The sequence below is a fragment of the Anomaloglossus baeobatrachus genome, chromosome 5 (genome assembly GCF_048569485.1).
Source record: "Anomaloglossus baeobatrachus isolate aAnoBae1 chromosome 5, aAnoBae1.hap1, whole genome shotgun sequence".
NCBI lineage: Eukaryota > Metazoa > Chordata > Amphibia > Anura > Aromobatidae > Anomaloglossus > Anomaloglossus baeobatrachus.
The window spans coordinates 365,419,902-365,441,672 of record NC_134357.1 but is presented as its reverse complement, the minus strand read 5'-3'; the positions used below and the strand labels follow the sequence as shown (position 1 = coordinate 365,441,672).

Genomic DNA, 21,771 nt, shown 5'->3' with positions numbered 1-21,771 from the left:
TGCAGCAGTGACACCACAACTACTGCGCACATCACAGCTGCCACCAGTCACTTAGCATTGTTGCTCTTGCCATCTACATCTAAGCTCAGTGCCTGGCTGCAGCAGTGAGATCACAACTACTGCGCACATCACAGCTGCCACCAATCACTTAGCATTGTTGCTCTTGCCATCTACATCTAAGCTCAGTGCCTGGCTGCAGCAGTGAGATCACAACTACTGCGCACATCACAGCTGCCACCAATCACTTAGCATTGTTGCTCTTGCCATCTACATCTAAGCTCAGTGCCTGGCTGCAGCAGTGACATCACAACTACTGCGCACATCACAGCTGCCACCAGTCACTTAGCACAGTTACTCCATCTACATCTAAGCTCAGTGCCTGGCTGCAGAAGTAGCTCTTGCCATCTACATCTAAGCTCAGTGCCTGGCTGCAGCAGTGACATCACAACTACTGCGCACATCACAGCTGCCACCAGTCACTTAGCATAGTAGCTCTTGCCATCTACATCTAAGCTCAGTGCCTGGCTGCAGCAGTGACACCACAACTACTGCGCACATCACAGCTGCCACCAGTCACTTAGCATTGTTGCTCTTGCCATCTACATCTAAGCTCAGTGCCTGGCTGCAGAAGTGAGATCACAACTACTGCGCACATCACAGCTGCCACCAATCACTTAGCATTGTTGCTCTTGCCATCTACATCTAAGCTCAGTGCCTGGCTGCAGCAGTGAGATCACAACTACTGCGCACATCACAGCTGCCACCAATCACTTAGCATTGTTGCTCTTGCCATCTACATCTAAGCTCAGTGCCTGGCTGCAGCAGTGACATCACAACTACTGCGCACATCACAGCTGCCACCAGTCACTTAGCACAGTTACTCCATCTACATCTAAGCTCAGTGCCTGGCTGCAGAAGTAGCTCTTGCCATCTACATCTAAGCTCAGTGCCTGGCTGCAGCAGTGAGATCATAACTACTGCGCACATCACAGCTGCCACCAATCACTTCGCACAGTTACCCAGTTATCTACATCTAAGCTCAGTGACTGGCTGCAGCAGTGACATGTACAGCAGATGTGAAAACACCGCTACGGCCAGTAAAGTGAGAATGGACCAGCGGTGATAAGCCAGCGTTGGACCTAGGGACAGTAAGTGAAATCTGAAATTATTTTAACCCAGTACTGGCTTTCACAGGGTAGAAGCTGGAAAACGTCTATGTTACCCTTCTGAATCTCATGTACATAGTTTATAACAGTCTCATGGGTCAACTTCGATAAAATGACAGAATAAAGGTGGATTGTGTTTTTTCCAGTGGAGTTGGACATTTGGTTTAGACACTTTAACAATAAATGCCTGACACAAATACAAAGAAGGAAGAGCGGCCAGAGCCTTCACTCCCTGCAGACGGGGTATACCTGGCTCAGGTGACAGAAATGAGAAAACTTACAGTGAACTCTGCTCCATTCTTCTCTAGAGAAGATTTGAAGAAGTCAAAAGTCGTGGATTTCTCTGCGAGATCGATGACAAATTCCGCTGCGAGAGAGAAGAGTGGTAAAGTAAGATATGTAACACGAGGCTGCATAGTAAAAGATCAGAATACTAAAGATTAGTGATGGGCGAACATGCTGGGCACTCGATCGAGCATTTTGGAGCAAGGACCCCATCCTCCAGTCCCCACCATGCTTGTTTCCCAGCCAGTAAACATAGCACACTCTACCTGGAGATAGCGTACGGCATAGGGACAGATTCTGCTGGAGAAGGGACCGTGTGTTATAGGGTGACAGTACCTGCTGGTACAACAGTAAACAAGCAGTCCTTTTCAGGGCTGACTGAAAGCTGTTCTCTTCTGTAATAATTCCACTCTTATTCTGCATTTAGTATAGGGCAAGCTCCTGGAGTAGGCATAGTGTATTAAGAGGCCTGAAGGCAGGGATTCTAGTCTTACAGACCTTGCTAGTGCTACCTTAAAAAAAAAAAAAAAAAAAAATCTACAGTATTTTCCGGTTTGTAAGACACTTTTTTTCCCCAAAGCCTCGGGGGTGCGTCTTACAAACCGTATATTGCTTACTGGGGCGGCTGTGGTCGTGCAGGGTCGGCAATACGGAGGGCTTGGAGGGGGTGTCACTGCAGTGGAGCAGCTCAGGAGGGTAAGTATACGAAAGTGGAGGGTCGGCAATACTGCGGGCTCATGTGGTGTCATGGCGGCAGGCAGCTTTGAATCGCTGGCGATTGACGTGATGGACTTTAAAAAAAAAAAAAAAAAAAAATGGCCATGGAGACCAATCTGCGCATGCGCCTCCTTCACGGCCATTTTCTTGAAGTCCATCGCGTTACGCCATCATTATGGCTTCATCAGAGGCCAGTGTTTTGTTTAAACTAATATTCACCCTTACTGGAACTTAATCTGCATATATCTTCTGTGCATTATTGATGTGAGGAGTCAAGGTCATTTGTATTATTCATATATACAGAAGTACTATCTGTAATTGCATCATGTGAATCTTTCTGTATCAAATGTTTTTAATTGTTTTTTAATTGTTTTTATGTTTTTCTGCACAATGATTAAAGCTATTTTGCACTTGATTTTGAGGTCCTTGGCTGTATAAATTTTACAAAGCGCCAATTGCAGGTGTAAGGCGGGGACGGCACACTGGGAAATATATTGGTGGCTGGGGACTGAGTACCGCAGGACAGCCACCGTCATCCTCAGAGTCTACAAGCCTAAACGGCAACATTTCCAGGACAAGTAGTCAGGAATTGCAAGCATGTAGCACCCTGAGGCTGAGGCCACAAGGGGATTAGTGCGAGTCCTCGCATGACACTCGGCTCACGCTTGCAGCACAGCAGGAGCCGAATGTCTTGTGACTGTGGTCCGATCGTGCGATCAGATCACAGCTGCGAAAGGGAGGGCTGGAGTTACAGAGGGGATGTCCGGCCCTGCAGAGTGGAGAGAGGTATTTATCTCCCTCTCTCCTCCATTGCCGGCTAATGCGAGAATTGCACTGCATTCGCAATACATCGGTGTAATGTGAGAGCAATGCAATGTTTCTCTCACCCCATAGACTTGAATGGGTGTGAAAGAAACAAGGATCGCATTGCACCCGCAGCATGCTGTGTTTTCTCGCTCCGATTAGGGCTGAGAAAATAATCACTCATGGGAGCGGCTCCATAGAGTAATATTGGTCTGAGTGGAAGGCAATTTTTTTTATCACACGAGTGTGCTGGCCCTTAGGCTATGTGCGCACCATAAAGATGCAGCCTGTGTTCACTGAAATGCAAACGGGGAAAAAAAAAAAAAGCATGTTTTGATGGATTTTTAAGTTGAAACCTACGCCAGGAAGGGCTCGAAAAAGCTGGCAAAAATAATATGAAAGAATTGACATGGTGTATCTTTATGGTCACCACAAAGACGCAGCGAAAGAAGCTGCAACATCCACACAACAAAAATTAAATCTCAGACTTTGCAGGAAGGAAATGCATGTGGTTTGGTGACCCAAACTGCACCCAAAGACACGCAAAAACACAGTGTGCATAAGACCTATAGGTATAGCTGTGGCTTAGGCTACTTTCACACATCCAGTTTTTGCTCTGCAGCACAATACGGCGCTCTGCAGAAAAACCGCAACCGTTTTTTTTGCCGCCGGTTGCGTTTTTTTGGATAGACTTACATTAGTGCCGTATTGTGCCGCATGGGCTTGCGTTCGGTCCGGTTTTTGCCGCATGCAGCAGATTTAGCCGATGCCACGGCCGGATGGAACGTTGTCTGCAATGTGTTTTGCTCCGCCAAAAAAGAAGGGAATTTTGTTTACTTACCGTAAATTCCTTTTCTTCTAGCTCCAATTGGGAGACCCAGACAATTGGGTGTATAGCTACTGCCTCCGGAGGCCACACAAAGCACTACACCAAAAAGTGTAAGGCCCCTCCCCTTCTGGCTATACACCCCCCCGTGGGATCACGGGCTCCTCAGTTTTAGTGCAAAAGCAAGAAGGAGGAAAGCCAATAACTGTTTTAAAGACAAATTCAATCCGAGGAACAACATCGGAGAACTGAACTCTTCAACATGAACAACATGTGCACCCGAAAAAACACAATCCCTAAGAAAACAGGGCGGGTGCTGGGTCTCCCAATTGGAGCTAGAAGAAAAGGAATTTACGGTAAGTAAACAAAATTCCCTTCTTCTTTGTCGCTCCTAATTGGGAGACCCAGACAATTGGGACGTCCAAAAGCAGTCCCTGGGTGGGTAAAAGAATACCTCGTGATAGGGCCGTCAAACAGCCCTTTCCTACAGGTGGGCCACCGCCGCCTGAAGGACTTGTCTACCTAGGCTGGCATCCGCCGAAGCGTAGGTATGCACCTGATAATGCTTGGTAAAAGTGTGCAGACTCGACCAGGTAGCCGCCTGGCACACCTGCTGAGCCGTAGCCTGGTGCCGTAATGCCCAGGACGCACCCACGGCTCTGGTAGAATGGGCCTTCAGTCCTGATGGAATCGGAAGCCCAGCAGAACGGTAGGTGTGAAGAATTGGTTCCTTGATCCACCGCGCCAGGGTGGATTTGGAAGCTTGCGACCCCTTACGCTGACCAGCGACAAGGATAAAGAGTGCATCCGAGCGGCGCAGGGGCGCCGTGCGGGAAATGTAGATCCTGAGTGCTCTCACCAGATCCAATAAATGCAAACCTTTTTCAAATTGGTGAACTGGATGCGGACACAAAGACGGTAAAGTGATATCCTGGTTGAGATGAAAGGAGGATACCACCTTAGGAAGAAATTCTGGAATTGGACGCAGAACTACCTTGTCCTGGTGAAATACTAGGAAGGGAGATCTGCATGATAACGCCGCCAGCTCGGACACTCTCCGAAGAGACGTGACCGCCACTAGAAAGGCCACTTTCTGTGAAAGACGAGAAAGGGAAACATCCTTCAAAGGCTCGAAAGGCGGCTTCTGGAGAGCAATTAGGACCTTGTTCAGATCCCAGGGCTCCAACGGCCGCTTGTAAGGGGGGACGATATGACAAACCCCTTGCAGGAACGTGCGTACCTGAGGAAGTCGCGCTAGGCGCTTCTGAAAAAATACGGATAGCGCGGAGACTTGACCTTTAAGGGAGCCGAGCGACAAACCTTTTTCCAACCCAGACTGCAGGAAGGAAAGAAAAATAGGCAATGCAAATGGCCAGGGAGAAACTCCCTGAGCAGAGCACCAAGATAAGAATATCTTCCACGTCCTGTGGTAGATCTTGGCGGAGGATGGTTTCCTAGCCTGTCTCATGGTGGCAACCACTTCATGAGATAAACCTGAGGCCGCTAGGATCCAGGACTCAATGGCCACACAGTCAGGTTCAGGGCCGCAGAATTCAGATGGAAAAACGGCCCTTGAGACAGCAAGTCTGGACGGTCTGGCAGAGCCCACGGTTGGCCTACCGTGAGGTGCCACAGATCCGGGTACCACGACCTCCTTGGCCAGTCTGGAGCGACGAGGATGGCGCGGCGGCAGTCGGCCCTGATCTTGCGCAGCACCCTGGGCAACAACGCCAGAAGTGGGAACACATAAGGTAGCCTGAACTGCGACCAATCCTGAACTAGGGCGTCTGCCGCCAGAGCTCGGTAATCGTGGGATCGCGCCATGAAAACCGGGACCTTGTTGTTGTGCCGTGACGCCATCAGGTCGACGTCCGGCATCCCCCAGCGGCGACAGATCTCCTGAAACACGTCCGGGTGAAGGGACCATTCCCCTGCGTCCATGCCCTGGCGACTGAGAAAGTCTGCTTCCCAGTTTTCCACGCCTGGTATGTGAACTGCGGATATGGTGGATGCCGTGTCTTCCACCCACGTCAGAATCCGCCGGACTTCCTGGAAGGCCTGCCGACTGCGTGTTCCCCCTTGGTGGTTGATGTATGCCACCGCTGTGGAGTTGTCCGACTGAATTCGGATCTGCTTGCCTGCTAGCCACTGCTGGAAGGCTTGTAGGGCAAGATAGACTGCTCTGATTCCAGAACATTGATTTGAAGGGTGGACTCTTTCCGAGTCCACGTACCGTGAGCCCTGTGGTGGAGAAACACTGCTCCCCACCCTGACAGGCTCGCGTCTGTCGTGACCACCGCCCAGGATGGGGGTAGGAACGACTTTCCTTTCGACAATGAGGTGGGAAGAAGCCACCACCGGAGAGAGTCCTTGGCTGTCTGAGAGAGGGAGACATCCCTGTCGAGGGATGTCGACTTCCCGTCCCATTGGCGGAGAATGTCCCATTGAAGTGGACGCAGATGAAACTGCGCGAAAGGAACTGCTTCCATTGCTGCTACCATCTTCCCTAGGAAGTGCATGAGGCGCCTCAAGGGGTGCGACTGGCCCTGAAGGAGAGATTGCACCCCTGTCTGTAGTGAACACTGTTTGTCCAGTGGAAGTTTCAGTATCGCTGAGAGAGTATGAAACTCCATGCCAAGATATGTTAGTGATTGGGTCGGGGTTAGATTTGACTTTGAAAAGTTGATAATCCACCCGAAACCCTGGAGAGTCTTCAGTGCCACGTTCAGGCTGTGCTGGCATGCCTCTTGAGAGGGTGCCTTGATAAGTAGATCGTCCAAATACGGAATCACAGAGTGACCTTGCGAGTGCAGGACTGCCACTACTGCTGCCATAACCTTGGTAAAGACCCGAGGGGCTGTCGCCAGCCCGAAAGGTAGAGCTACGAACTGCAGGTGTTCGCTTCCTACAACGAAGCGTAGGAAACGCTGATGCTCTGGCGCAATCGGCACGTGGAGATAAGCATCCTTGATGTCTATTGATGCAAGGAAATCTCCTTGAGACATTGAGGCGATGACGGAGCGGAGGGATTCCATCCGGAACCGCCTGGTTTTCACGTGTTTGTTGAGCAGCTTTAGATCCAGGACGGGACGACCCGTCCTTCTTTGGCACCACAAACAAATTGGAGTAAAAACCGCGACCTCGTTCCTGAAGAGGAACGGGAGTCACCACTCCTTCCGCCTTTAGGGCGGACACCGCTTGCAGAAGAGCATCTGCTCGGTCGGGAGGTGGAGAAGTTCTGAAGAAGCGAGTTGGAGGACGAGAACTGAACTCTATCCTGTACCCGTGAGACAGAATGTCTCTCACCCAACGGTCTTTGACCTGTGACAGCCAAATGTCGCCAAAGCGGGAGAGCCTGCCACCGACCGAGGATGCGGAGAGAGGAGGCTGAGAGTCATGAGGAAGCAGTCTTGGTAACGGTTCTTCCGGCTGTCTTTTTTGGTCGTGATTGAGTCCGCCAAGAATCTGAGCCCCTCTGATCCTTTTGAGTCCTTTTGGACGAGGAGAATTGGGACCTGCCTGAGCCTCGAAAGGACCGAAAACCAGACTGTCCCCTCCTCTGTTGGGGTTTGTTTTGTCTGGGTTGAGGTAAGGATGAATCCTTACCCTTGGAGTGTTTAATGATTTCATCCAAACGCTCACCAAACAGTCGGTCACGAGAAAGAGGCAAACTGGTTAAGCACTTCTTGGAAGCAGAATCTGCCTTCCATTCTCTCAACCACAAGGCTCTACGTAAAACCACAGAGTTGGCAGACGCCACTGCCGTACGGCTCGTAGAGTCTAGGACAGCATTAATCGCGTAAGACGCGAATGCAGACATTTGAGAGGTCAATGGTGCCACCTGCGGAGCAGATGTACGTGTGACCGTGTCGACCTGTGTAAGCCCAGCTGAAATAGCTTGGAGTGCCCATACGGCTGCGAATGCTGGCGCCAACGACGCTCCAATAGCTTCATAGATGGATTTCAACCAGAGCTCCATCTGTCTGTCAGTGGCATCTTTAAGTGCCGCCCCATCTTCCACTGCAACTAAGGATCTAGCTGCAAGCCTGGAGATTGGAGGGTCCACCTTGGGACACTGGGTCCAGCCCTTGACCACGTCAGGGGGAAAAGGATATCGTGTATCTTTAAGCCGTTTGGAGAAACGCTTATCTGGATAAGCGTGGTGTTTCTGGATAGCGTCTCTAAAGTCAGAGTGGTCCAGAAAACTGCTCAATTTACGCTTGGGATACCTGAAATGGAATTTCTCCTGCTGTGAGGCTGACTCCTCTGCAGGAGGAGCTGGTGGAGAAATATCTAACATTCTATTGATGGACGCTATAAGATCATTCACTATGGCGTCACCATCAGGTGTATCCAGATTGAGAACGGTCCCAGGATCAGAATCCTGATCAGCCACATCCGCCTCATCACACAGAGAGTCGTCCAGCTGGGACCCTGACCAGTGTGATGAAGTTGAGGGCCGCTCATAGCGAGCCCGCTTAGGCCGTCTGGGACTGTCGTCCGAGTCAGAGTCGTCACCCTGGGGTGCATGCGACACATCCTGAGCTCGGGAGAGATCCAGCTGAGGGGGACCAGGGAGCAATGATTCAACAGTGCCCATGGTCTGAGTTATTGGTCTAGACTGCAATGTTTCAAGAATTTTAGACATAGTCATAGACAATCTGTCAGCAAAAACTGCAAACTCCGTCCCTGTCACCTGGACAGCATTCACAGGTGGTTCTCCCTGGGTCACCTCTAGCAGCGGCCCCGGCTGAGCAAGTGCCACAGGGGCCGAGCACTGCACACAATGGGGGTCAGTGGAACCTGCCGGTAGAGCAGCCCCACATGCGGTACAAGCAGCATATAAAGTCTGTGCCTTGGCACGTTTGCTTTTTGCGGACGACATGCTGTTGTCTGCCTTGAGTAACCTAGGAGGGTATATAGCAGAGAGTCACCAGCGACCGTACAGTGTAATGTATAGTATGCAAGCACAAAAATACAAAGTACACTTCGGCACAAGTGGGGGTGAGCCCTTGAGGGCTGCTTACCGCCCGCTGAAAAGCGGGTGTGAGGTCGCAGAATCCCGTGTCTGGGTCTCCCAGTCTCCCCTCTCCAGCTCAGCGTGCAGACAGGAATGGCTGCCGGCGTCCTGTGAGGAGGGGCGGACCGTGGGCGTGCCACAAACAAAGAGCGGGAAACTGGCGTCCCACTGTGCCCAGTGTGAGGGCTGGAGTATGTAAAGCAGACTCCAGCCCTCAGCGCTGATGGTCTGTACAGCGTCCCGCCCTCCCCCTGACTGGCAGGTCTGGGGGCGGGAACGAAACGAACTAGGCCGCAAAAGCCGGGGACTGTAGTAATAAGCGCGGCCGTCATACATGCACGGCTAGCGCGGAAGTCCCCGGCGCACCACAAGTCCCAGCCATGTCGCAGTGAAAACTGACCCCAGCGGCCGGCGCGGCCGTTCGTACTAAGTCTACTCACTCAGCAGCGCTGTAGTGAGGAATGGCACAAGCGCAGCAGCGCTGATGTCCCCGGCGCACTAACACGCCCAGCATGCTGCGGTGTGCGCGCGGTATGCCCGGGGACACAGAGTACCTTAACGAAGCAGGGCCCTGTCCCTGACGATACTCAGCTCCATATCCAGCCGTCTCCGGGGGCTGTGGAAGGAGCACGGTCTCAGTGCCTGGAGACCGGTAAAGTCCCACTTCACACAGAGCCCTAATGGGGATGGGGAAGGAATCAGCATGTGGGCTCCAGCCTCCGTACCCGCAATGGGTACCTCAACCTTAACAAACACCGCCGACAGAAAGTGGGGTGAGAAGGGAGCATGCTGGGGGCCCTAGAATGGGCCCTCTTTTCTTCCATCCGACATAGTCAGCAGCTGCTGCTGACTAAACAGTGGAGCTATGCGTGGATGTCTGACCTCCTTCGCACAAAGCATAAAACTGAGGAGCCCGTGATCCCACGGGGGGGTGTATAGCCAGAAGGGGAGGGGCCTTACACTTTTTGGTGTAGTGCTTTGTGTGGCCTCCGGAGGCAGTAGCTATACACCCAATTGTCTGGGTCTCCCAATTAGGAGCGACAAAGAAAATGCATCGCGCCGCATCCGGCCGCTACAGCGCATTTTTCAATACATGCCTATGGATGCCGGATGCGGCGCGATGCGGAAAAAAACGCATCCGGCCGCCACATGCGGTTTCTTCCACTGCGCATGCTCAGTAGCGTGCCGCAACCGGAAAAAAACGGACCGGCGGCATGTAAAAACTTATGCAAAGGATGCGGTGTTTTCGCCGCATCCGTTGCATAGGTTTCACAGCTGGATTGAGCCGCACGGCTCAAACCGGATGTGTGAAAGTAGCCTTATCCTGAAGGAAGCATAGCCTCTGAAACGCGTAAAACAAAAATCACTTTCAAATAATCTGTCTGATCCATGACATCGGCAGCACAGTGTTAACCCCTTCACTCCTCCATCCATGCTTTATCTTCCTCACAGGATTTGAGCAATTCCCCTATGGTCATTCTTAGGCGGGTTTTACACGTTGCGACATCGCAAGCCGATGCTGCGATGTCGCACGCGATATCGTAGCGAAAATTATCGCTACGCCAGCTTCACATGCACTCACCTGCCCTGCAACCGTCGCTCTGGCCGGCGACCCGCCTCCTTCCTAATGGGGTGGGTCGTGCGGCGTCATAGCGACGTCACACGGCAGGCGGCCAATAGCGGCGGAGGGGCGTAGATGAGCAGGATGTAAAGATCCCGCCCACCTCCTTCCTTCCGCATATCCTACGGAAGCCGCGGTGACGCCGGTAGATGTTCCTCGCTCCTGCGACTTCACACACAGCGATGTGTGCTGCCGCAGGAGCGAGGAACAACATCGGACCGTCGCGTCAGCGTAATTATGGATTACGCCGACGCTGCACCGATGATACGATTATGATGATTTTGCGCTCGTTAATCGTATTATCTAGGCTTTACACACTACGATGTTGCATGCGATGCCGGATGTGCGTCACTTTCAATTTGACCCCACCGACATCGCACCTGCGATGTCGTAGTGTGCAAAGCCCGCCTTAGTGTTGAGCGAGTAGTTGACTACTTGTACTCGCTATATTGTTAGTGAGCACTGTTCACTACTTGCATATTCGTTACGAGTAGCAGGCACAATGTAAGTCAATGGGAAATACTCGCTAAGTAACGAGTATCCTGAAAGCCATACTTTTGGTGCGAGTCAGCGTATCTCTGACTACTAAAGGGTGCTTTACACGCTGCGACATCGCTAGCGATCTCGTTAGTGATGTGACACGCCAGATCGCACATAGGTCGTTTTATAGCGCGTGTCACGTGCGATCTGGCGTGTCACATCACTAACGAGATCGCTAGCGATGTCGCAGCGTGTAAAGCACCCTTTAGTAGTCAGAGATGTGTCCAGGCATTTCCTATTCCATTTCAGTGATTTTCAGCCCCCCTCGGACCTCCCAGGGGGCTTGCCAGAAGAATGCTCCAGTTTCCCATTGACGTCCCTTATGCTCATTACTCTAGACGAGCACCCAAGCATTTTAATGCTCACCCATCACTAAGATATGTCACCAATAAAACCCCACATCTCTTCCATGGCCGGTGTTTCCCAATCTCCAGTCCCCGGGGCCTCTAACAGATCACGTTTCAGGATTTCCTTAGTATTGCTCAGGTGATGGAACCATTATCAAAACAAAAAGTGTCAAAAATGCCCAAAAACATGGAAGTAAACGAAGGAGCAGAAAATCTGCAGCGTCAAAAACTCAAAAAATATGAGCCATGGTATTACTGATCAGTTTATATGTAACTGCGTCCCGTATGCTTTCCCCTCCATAATACCCCCTACATTCCTCAATTTTCCTATGTCCCCCCCAATTCCAATTGTGGAATCATAGCCTATAAGTCACTTGGAAGCAGTTACTGAAATCTCCTGATCAAGAGAGTAAAAAGCTGCTCCTTAAGGCCCTGTCACACACAGAGAGAAATCTTTGGCAGATCTGTGGTTGCAGTGAAATCATGGACATATTGTTCCATTTGTACACAGCCACAAACCTGGCACTGATTGTCCACAATTTCACTGCAACCACAGATCTGCCGCAGATTTATCTCTGTGTGTGACAGGGCCTTTAGAGTTGAGCAGGAAGATTTTCAGGACACTGGTCCGGCGGCCATGTTGGTGGTTCATAGGGACCAGACCAGAGTCCTGGGACCCTTCTCTTACCTGTCCATATCCACGACACCATTACTTCATTCAAACTCAAAGGCCTGGTGATTGGATGAATGAGAAGCATTTCCAGATGGAACAACCCTTTAATTATTCAAGAAATCCCTAATAACCCACACTAGTGTATGGAGTACATCTTATGTGTCAGTGATTACCGCTGTGGTCATGTGCCGTCCCAGCTGGAAGGAGAAGCAAAACATCTTACTGCACTAATGTATAGAGATCAGGCCATATACCAAGAACCTCTAGGAGGGATGGTGTAACATTAATGCAGCTGAATAGCTCTGAAAGGATGGGATTCCAAAATCCTATACATACTGTGGACACTCAATATATTACAGTGCGGAGGAATTGATGAGCATGCAGGGCCAGAAAAATATGAGCCCAAAAAGTATCATCTCCATGATCTGTCTAACTGACCGCCAGGAGAGCACAATCAAGGCTGCGAAGCAGGACAAATAATCTCACCTAAATCTTTGTCATTGATGCCCAAATGGTTATCCAGCTCCGTGCAAACCTTGGAAACCAAGGACAGGTACTCAAGTTTCCTCAGCTCCTCCAAATCCGCCATGATCGCTGCTCGAAGAAGGACACCGCAGGGGAAATCCTATGCCACGTATGGCGTGATCTAGAGACAAATAAAAGATATTCTTACATTACAAGAGAGTCCCTGATCCCCCCCCCAGTCCTGATCACATATCACACACAGTCCCTAATCTCCCCCCCCCCCAGTCCTGATCACATACAGTCCCTGATCTCCCCCCCCCCCGTCCTGATCACATACAGTCCCTGATCTTCCCCCCCCGTCCTGATCACATATCACACACAGTCCGATCTCCCCCCAGTCCTGATCACATATCCCGCACAGTCCCTGATCTCCCCCCTCAGTCCTGATCACATATCCCACACAGTCCCTGATCTCCCCCCCAGTCCTGATCACATATCACAGTCCCTGATCACATATCACACACAGTCCCTGATCTCTCCCCCCCAGTCCTGATCACATACAGTCCCTGATCTTACCCCCCCCCCCCCCCCAGTCCTGATCACATATCACACACAGTCACTGATCCCCCCTCCTAGTCCTGATCTCATATCCCACACAGTCCCTGATCCCCCCTCCTAGTCCTGATCTCATATCCCACACAGTCTCTGATCTCCCCTCCTACTCCTGATCTCATATCCCACACAGTCCCTGATCCCCCCCTCCTAGTCCTGATCTCATATCCCACACAGTCCCTGATCCCCCCTCCTAGTCCTGATCTCATATCCCACACAGTCTCTGATCTCCCCTCCTAGTCCTGATCTCATATCCCACACAGTCTCTGATCTCCCCTCCTAGTCCTGATCTCATATCCCACACAGTCTCTGATCTCCCCCCTAGTCCTGATCACATATCACACAGTCTCTGATTTCCCCCCTAGTCCTGATCACATATCACACAGTCTCTGATTTCCCCCCTAGTCCTGATCACATATCACACAGTCCCTGATCTCCCCCCCCAGTCCTGATCACATATCACACAGTCCCTGATCTCCCCCCCCCCAGTCCTGATCACATATCACACAGTCCCTGATCTCCCCCCCCAGTCCTGATCACATATCACACAGTCCCTGATCTCCCCTCCAGTCCTGATCACATATCACACACAGTCCCTGATCTCCCCTCCAGTCCTGATCACATATCACACACAGTCCCTGATCTCCCCTCCAGTCCTGATCACATATCACACAAAGTCCCTGATCTCCCCCCCAGTCCTGATCACATATCACACAGTCCCTGATCTCCCCCCCAGTCCTGATCACATATCACACAGTCCCTGATCTCCCCCCCAGTCCTGATCACATATCACACACAGTCCCTGATCCCCATCCTAGTCCTGATCACATATCACACACAGTCCCTGACCCCCCCCCCAGTCCTGATCACATATCACACAGTCCCTGATCTCCCCCCCAGTCCTGATCACATATCACACACAGTCCCTGATCCCCATCCTAGTCCTGATCACATATCACACACAGTCCCTGACCCCCCCCCCCCCCAGTCCTGATCACATATCACACACAGTCCCTGATCTCCCCCCAGTCCTGATCACATATCACACACAGTCCCTGATCTCCCCCCAGTCCTGATCACATATCACACACAGTCCCTGATCTCCCCCCAGTCCTGATCACATATCACACACAGTCCCTGATCTCCCCCCAGTCCTGATCACATATCACACACAGTCCCTGATCTCCCCCCAGTCCTGATCACATATCACACACAGTTCCTGATCCCCCCCCCCTCCAGTCCTGATCACATATCACACACACACAGTCCCTGATCCCCCCCCAGTCCCGATCACATATCACACACACACAGTCCCTGATCCCCCCCCAGTCCCGATCACATATCACACACAGTCCCTGCCCCCCCAGTCCCGATCACATATCACACACAGTCCCTGCCCCCCCAGTCCCGATAACATATCACACACAGTCCCTGCCCCCCCAGTCCCGATAACATATCAGAGTCAATGACCCCCCCTCCCAGTCCCAATCAGATATCACACACACAGTCCCTGATTCCCCCCCCCAGTCCTGATCACATATCACACACAGTCCCTGACCCCCCCCACTCATGATCACATATCACACACAGTCCCTGACCCCCCCCACTCATGATCACATATCTCACACAGTCCCTGACCCCCCCCCCCCCCCACACTCCTGATCACATCTCACACAGTCCCTGACCCCCCCCCCACTCCTGATCACATCTCACACAGTCCCTGACCCCCCCCCCCACTCCTGATCACATCTCACACAGTCCCTGACCCCCCCCCCCCCTCCTGATCACATCTCACACAGTCCCTGACCCACCCCCCCCTCCTGATCACATCTCACACAGTCCCTGACCCCCCCCCCCCACTCCTGATCACATCTCACACAGTCCCTGACCCCCCCCCCCCCCACTCCTGATCACATCTCACACAGTCCCTGACCCCCCCCCCCCCCACTCCTGATCACATCTCACACAGTCCCTGACCCCCCCCCCCCCCACTCCTGATCACATCTCACACAGTCCCTGACCCCCCCCCCCCCCACTCCTGATCACATCTCACACAGTCCCTGACCCCCCCCCCCCCCACTCCTGATCACATCTCACACAGTCCCTGACCCCCCCCCCCCCACTCCTGATCACATCTCACACAGTCCCTGACCCCCCCCCCCCCACTCCTGATCACATCTCACACAGTCCCTGACCCCCCCCCCCCACTCCTGATCACATCTCACACAGTCCCTGACCCCCCCCCCCCACTCCTGATCACATCTCACACAGTCCCTGACCCCCCCCCCCCACTCCTGATCACATCTCACACAGTCCCTGACCCCCCCCCCCACTCCTGATCACATCTCACACAGTCCCTGACCCCCCCCCCACTCCTGATCACATCTCACACAGTCCCTGACCCCCCCCCCACTCCTGATCACATCTCACACAGTCCCTGACCCCCCCCCCCCCACTCCTGATCACATCTCACACAGTCCCTGACCCCCCCCCCCCCACTCCTGATCACATCTCACACAGTCCCTGACCCCCCCCCCACTCCTGATCACATCTCACACAGTCCCTGACCCCCCCCCCCACTCCTGATCACATCTCACACAGTCCCTGACCCCCCCCACTCCTGATCACATCTCACACAGTCCCTGACCCCCCCCCCCACTCCTGATCACATCTCACACAGTCCCTGACCCCCCCCCCCACTCCTGATCACATCTCACACAGTCCCTGACCCCCCCCCCACTCCTGATCACATCTCACACAGTCCCTGACCCCCCCCCCACTCCTGATCACATCTCACACAGTCCCTGACCCCCCCCCCACTCCTGATCACATCTCACACAGTCCCTGACCCCCCCCCCACTCCTGATCACATCTCACACAGTCCCTGACCCCCCCCCCCCCCACTCCTGATCACATCTCACACAGTCCCTGACCCCCCCCCCCCCACTCCTGATCACATCTCACACAGTCCCTGACCCCCCCCCCCCCACTCCTGATCACATCTCACACAGTCCCTGACCCCCCCCCCCACTCCTGATCACATCTCACACAGTCCCTGACCCCCCCCCCCCCACTCCTGATCACATCTCACACAGTCCCTGACCCCCCCCCCCCCCACTCCTGATCACATCTCACACAGTCCCTGACCCCCCCCCCCCCACTCCTGATCACATCTCACACAGTCCCTGACCCCCCCCCCCCCCACTCCTGATCACATCTCACACAGTCCCTGACCCCCCCCCCCCACTCCTGATCACATCTCACACAGTCCCTGACCCCCCCCCCCCCCCCACTCCTGATCACATCTCACACAGTCCCTGACCCCCCCCCCCCCCACTCCTGATCACATCTCACACAGTCCCTGACCCCCCCCCCCCCCACTCCTGATCACATCTCACACAGTCCCTGACCCCCCCCCCCCCACTCCTGATCACATCTCACACAGTCCCTGACCCCCCCCCCCCACTCCTGATCACATCTCACACAGTCCCTGACCCCCCCCCCCACTCCTGATCACATCTCACACAGTCCCTGACCCCCCCCCCCCCACTCCTGATCACATCTCACACAGTCCCTGACCCCCCCCCCCCACTCCTGATCACATCTCACACAGTCCCTGACCCCCCCCCCACTCCTGATCACATCTCACACAGTCCCTGACCCCCCCCCCACTCCTGATCACATCTCACACAGTCCCTGACCCCCCCCCCACTCCTGATCACATCTCACACAGTCCCTGACCCCCCCCCACTCCTGATCACATCTCACACAGCCCGCCCACTCCTGATCACATCTCACACAGTCCCTGACCCCCCCGCCCACTCCTGATCACATCTCACAGTCCCTGACCCCCCCCACTCCTGATCACATCTCACACAGTCCCTGACCCCCCCCACTCCTGATCACATCTCACACAGTCCCTGACCCCCCCCCCCACTCCTGATCACATCTCACACAGTCCCTGACCCCCCCCCCCACTCCTGATCACATCTCACACAGTCCCTGACCCCCCCCCCCCCACCTGATCACATCTCACACAGTCCCTGACCCCCCCCCCCCCACTCCTGATCACATCTCACACAGTCCCTGACCCCCCCCCCCCACTCCTGATCACATCTCACACAGTCCCTGACCCCCCCCCCCCACTCCTGATCACATCTCACACAGTCCCTGACCCCCCCCCCCCCCACTCCTGATCACATCTCACACAGTCCCTGACCCCCCCCCACTCCTGATCACATCTCACACAGTCCCTGACCCCCCCCCCACTCCTGATCACATCTCACACAGTCCCTGACCCCCCCCCCACTCCTGATCACATCTCACACAGTCCCTGACCCCCCCCCCCACTCCTGATCACATATCACACAGTCCCTGACCCCCCCCCTCCTGATCACATATCTCACACACAGTCCCTGACCCCCCCCCCCCCCACTCCTGATCACATCTCACACAGTCCCTGACCCCCCCCCCCCTCCTGATCACATATCACACACAGTCCCTGATCCCCCCCCTCCTAGTCCTGATCACATATCACACAGTCCCTGATCCCCCCCCCCTCCTAGTCCTGATCACATATCACACATAGTCCCTGACACCCCCCCCCACTCCTGATCACATCTCACACAGTCCCTGACCCCCCCCCCCCCACTCCTGATCACATATCACACAGTCCCTGACCCCCCCCCTCCTGATCACATATCTCACACACAGTCCCTGACCCCCCCCCCCCCCACTCCTGATCACATCTCACACAGTCCCTGACCCCCCCCCTCCTGATCACATATCTCACACACAGTCCCTGACCCCCCCCCCCTCCTGATCACATCTCACACAGTCCCTGACCCCCCCCCCTCCTGATCACATATCTCACACAGTCCCTGACCCCCCCCCCCCCTCCTGATCACATATCACACACAGTCCCTGATCCCCCCCCTCCTAGTCCTGATCACATATCACACAGTCCCTGATCCCCCCCCCCTCCTAGTCCTGATCACATATCACACAGTCCCTGATCCCCCCCCCCTCCTAGTCCTGATCACATATCACACATAGTCCCTGACACCCCCCCCCACTCCTGATCACATATCACACATAGTCCCTGACACCCCCCCCCACTCCTGATCACATCTCACACAGTCCCTGACCCCCCCCCCCACTCCTGATCACATCTCACACAGTCCCTGACCCCCCCCCCCACTCCTGATCACATATCACACAGTCCCTGACCCCCCCCCTCCTGATCACATATCTCACACACAGTCCCTGACCCCCCCCCCCACTCCTGATCACATCTCACACAGTCCCTGACCCCCCCCCCCTCCTGATCACATATCTCACACACAGTCCCTGACCCCCCCCCCCCCCCTCCTGATCACATATCACACACAGTCCCTGATCCCCCCCCTCCTAGTCCTGATCACATATCACACAGTCCCTGATCCCCCCCCCCCCCTCCTAGTCCTGATCACATATCACACATAGTCCCTGACACCCCCCCCACTCCTGATCACATATCACACACAGTCCCTGATTCCCCCCCCAGTCCTGATCACATAGAGCTATGCTATGGACACCATACAGGCCGCTGTGTGCTCAAGTGACACATCCTCGCTATTTTCTTCCCTAACACTAGAACACTAAACTGTATAGATACCTAGTGGTCTTTATGGTTCTCCACCTCCCAACGTTTCACTTCAGATCAGCGTCCATCCATATTTTCTGTGGAGAGTTATTCCGGTTACGTCAAACACAGCGTCGATTCATTATCACGCTTCAAGGGAAATATTTTCCGCCACCTCCAAAATGGCCGATAGCGAATACCTTTCTTTACGTTACGTCACTTCCGCTCACAACAAGACGACCGCTCTGCACTATTTGCTAGGTGAATAGCAGCGCCCTCTAGTGGCACCATGAAGGAAGAATCTGCAGTCCGCGGATGTCGCTCTCGGCCCGCAGCGTGCTAAAACTTCAGTAGAGATAGGAGCTTTCTGTGCGGACTGATGGAGGGCTGCCATCTGCTGAGACATTCCAGGAGGAGCATATAGCTTGTTATATACAACTACTACACACATTGTTGGCTGTCTGTACATACACTTTTTATGTGATTATCTGTGCATTATGTGCTAGTGGCACAGCTTATTACAGCTACATGTCTGGATGTCAGTATTTTATGTGTTTTTAAAAGGTTTGTGTTTTTTTTGTACCATTTAATACAATTTTTCATGATTTACGTGTGCACATTGCTTAGGTATTTTCTTTTTTTCATGATTGACATTCATACTGTAAATAGGGGCCATGTGAGGTCTCATACTGTAAAAAGGGGACTATAAAGGGGACTTCCACTGTATATTGTGAGCTATGGGGGGCTCATACTGTATATAGAAGGCTATGTGGGGCTTATACTGTATATAGAGGGGCTATGTGAGGGTTCATACTGTATATAGGGGCTATATGAGGGGCACATGCTGTATATAGGGAACTTTGCATGGGGATCATATTGTATATACTGTAGGAGGCTATGTTTGGACTCATACTGTATAAAGGGGACTACTGAGAGCGCATACTGTTTATTGTGGGCTATGTGAGGACTCATACTGTATATAGGAGGCTACGTGAGGGCTCATATTGTACATAGGGGTTATGTGAGGGCTCATACTGTATATAGGGGGTTATGTGAGGGCTCATACTGTATATAGTGAGCTATGTGGGTGTTCATACTATAGATACAGAAGTTATGTGGAGGCTCATACTGTATAAATGGGCTATATAAGGTCTCATACTGTATAGAGGGAGCTACGTTGGGGCTCATAATGTATATGGGGGGCTCTGTGAGGGCTCATACTGTTTATGGGGGTGCTATGTGAGAAAAGCTCTAAAGTGAGTTAATAAAACTTAACTTTTACTGCATTTTCTAAAAGGTAAAATGTGACCTCACACAGTGGAAAGTGAAAAGCACACAGTCCTAGAAATTCAGTGATTGTCTAAACATAGATAATGCACTCAATTCAAGTATAGTGTGGTATGTAAAGAACAGGTAAATACAAAATGTTACCGTAAACCAAAACTCTGTAGCCTGCAAGGAGAAAATGTCCTACACACAATCTCTAACTACATAACCAGGAGCATAACAGCCATGATTGCAGGCATCACCACTGCGACAGGCCCGGGGGTGCAGGGGGTCCGCCTGCCCCAGCCCCTGATTTAGATGGATGTGTGTCCAAGGGTGCACATCCAGCTGAAATAGATCGCTGCTCAGAAACCCGTCAGGATCCTGCGCTGTCATGTGCCAGCCAACGATTAACACTATGAATATTCATTGTTCCCCAATCCTGGGCATGGGGGAGCAGAGAATATTCTGACAGCTGCTGGTGCTGTAAGTGGCTCTGGATGACATTGACGTCATGCACTGCGCTGCTTACACGTTGGTCAGTTGCTGGCATGCCAGTGTTACAAGGAGGATGCCGCGGCATTGCAGAGTAGGTGAGTATAATCGGGGTTTTTTTTTATTTTTTTACTGTGTGCGGCGCAGTGGGGGGCTATATAGCATCATGGGGCTATATACCAGGATTAGGGGGCTATATAGCATGATGGGGCTATATACCAGGATGAGGGGGCTATATAGCATGATGGGGGCAATATACCAGGATGAAGGGACTATATACCAGGATAGAGGGCTATATACCAGGATGGAGAGCTATATACCAGGATGGAGAGCTATTTACCAGGATGGAGAGCTATATACCAGGATGGAGAGCTATATACCAGGATGGGGAGCTATTTACCAGGATGGAGAGCTATATACCAGGATGGGGAGCTATATACCAGGATGGAGGACTATATACCAGGATGAGGGGGCTATATACCAGAATGGAGAGCTGTATACCAGGATGGAGAGCTATATACCAGGATGAGGGGCTATATACCAGGATGGAAGACTATATGCTAGGATGAGGGGGCTTTATAGCATTATGGGGGCTATACACAAGGATGAAGGGCTATTTACCAGGATGGGGAACATATTTACCAGGATGGGGTAGATATTTACCAGGAACTGGTCCAGGATGGGGGACATTAGTACAGGATGGGGGATATTAATACACAATGAAGAGGGGAGGGCAACTTGTATGTCTTTATAGGATTTAGAATCCTACAATGGCCCATACATCTGACAAACATATGGGGGGGGCCAGGCTCAAACTCCCCATCGGGGCCCATCATACTCTAGTTACGCCATTGTACACAACATTAGGCTTCAGAGCAAAATATTACAAATTCACATTGGTACCATCCATTGTATTCCCGTCCCTATTGAAAATGCATCACAAATTTGGTTTCATTTAAAGAAAGATTTCATATGCAGCAGACTACAAAATGTACCCCATAACCATTCATACTCTCATCTAGATACTAAAAAAGAAGACTGTCATAGGTACAATCGAGTAGATAATATGTCTTGCTTTGTTATCTAAAAGAGTACTAAAAAGAAGAGGATACTCCCACGAAGGACAAGGAGAATCTTAGTAGCCTCTAGTTAAGAGTGAGTCTGTTTATCCATATGAAGATTATGTATCCACCACCGATTTGACAGTTCTATGTGGTGTGCTACTGTAAGGGGATGAAGATGTGTTACATTAGGCTAGTTTCACACTTGCGTTCAGCGCAGTCCGTCACTATGGAGAATAGCGCAGTCCGT

The 21,771-nt window shown here is 52.4% G+C and overlaps 1 protein-coding gene across 1 annotated transcript in view; it reads right to left on the bottom strand.

Annotated features, from left to right (window-relative positions):
• Window positions 1-18,864, bottom strand: part of DHX8 (DEAH-box helicase 8) — a 133,036-nt gene extending 114,172 nt beyond the window's left edge. Inside the window, 3 exon segments of the mRNA XM_075349955.1 lie at window positions 1,448-1,533; window positions 12,486-12,645; window positions 18,733-18,864. Coding sequence (XP_075206070.1) covers window positions 1,448-1,533; window positions 12,486-12,588 — 189 coding nt within the window. The 5' untranslated portion in view covers window positions 12,589-12,645; window positions 18,733-18,864.
• Window positions 18,865-21,771: the final 2,907 nt, after the last annotated feature.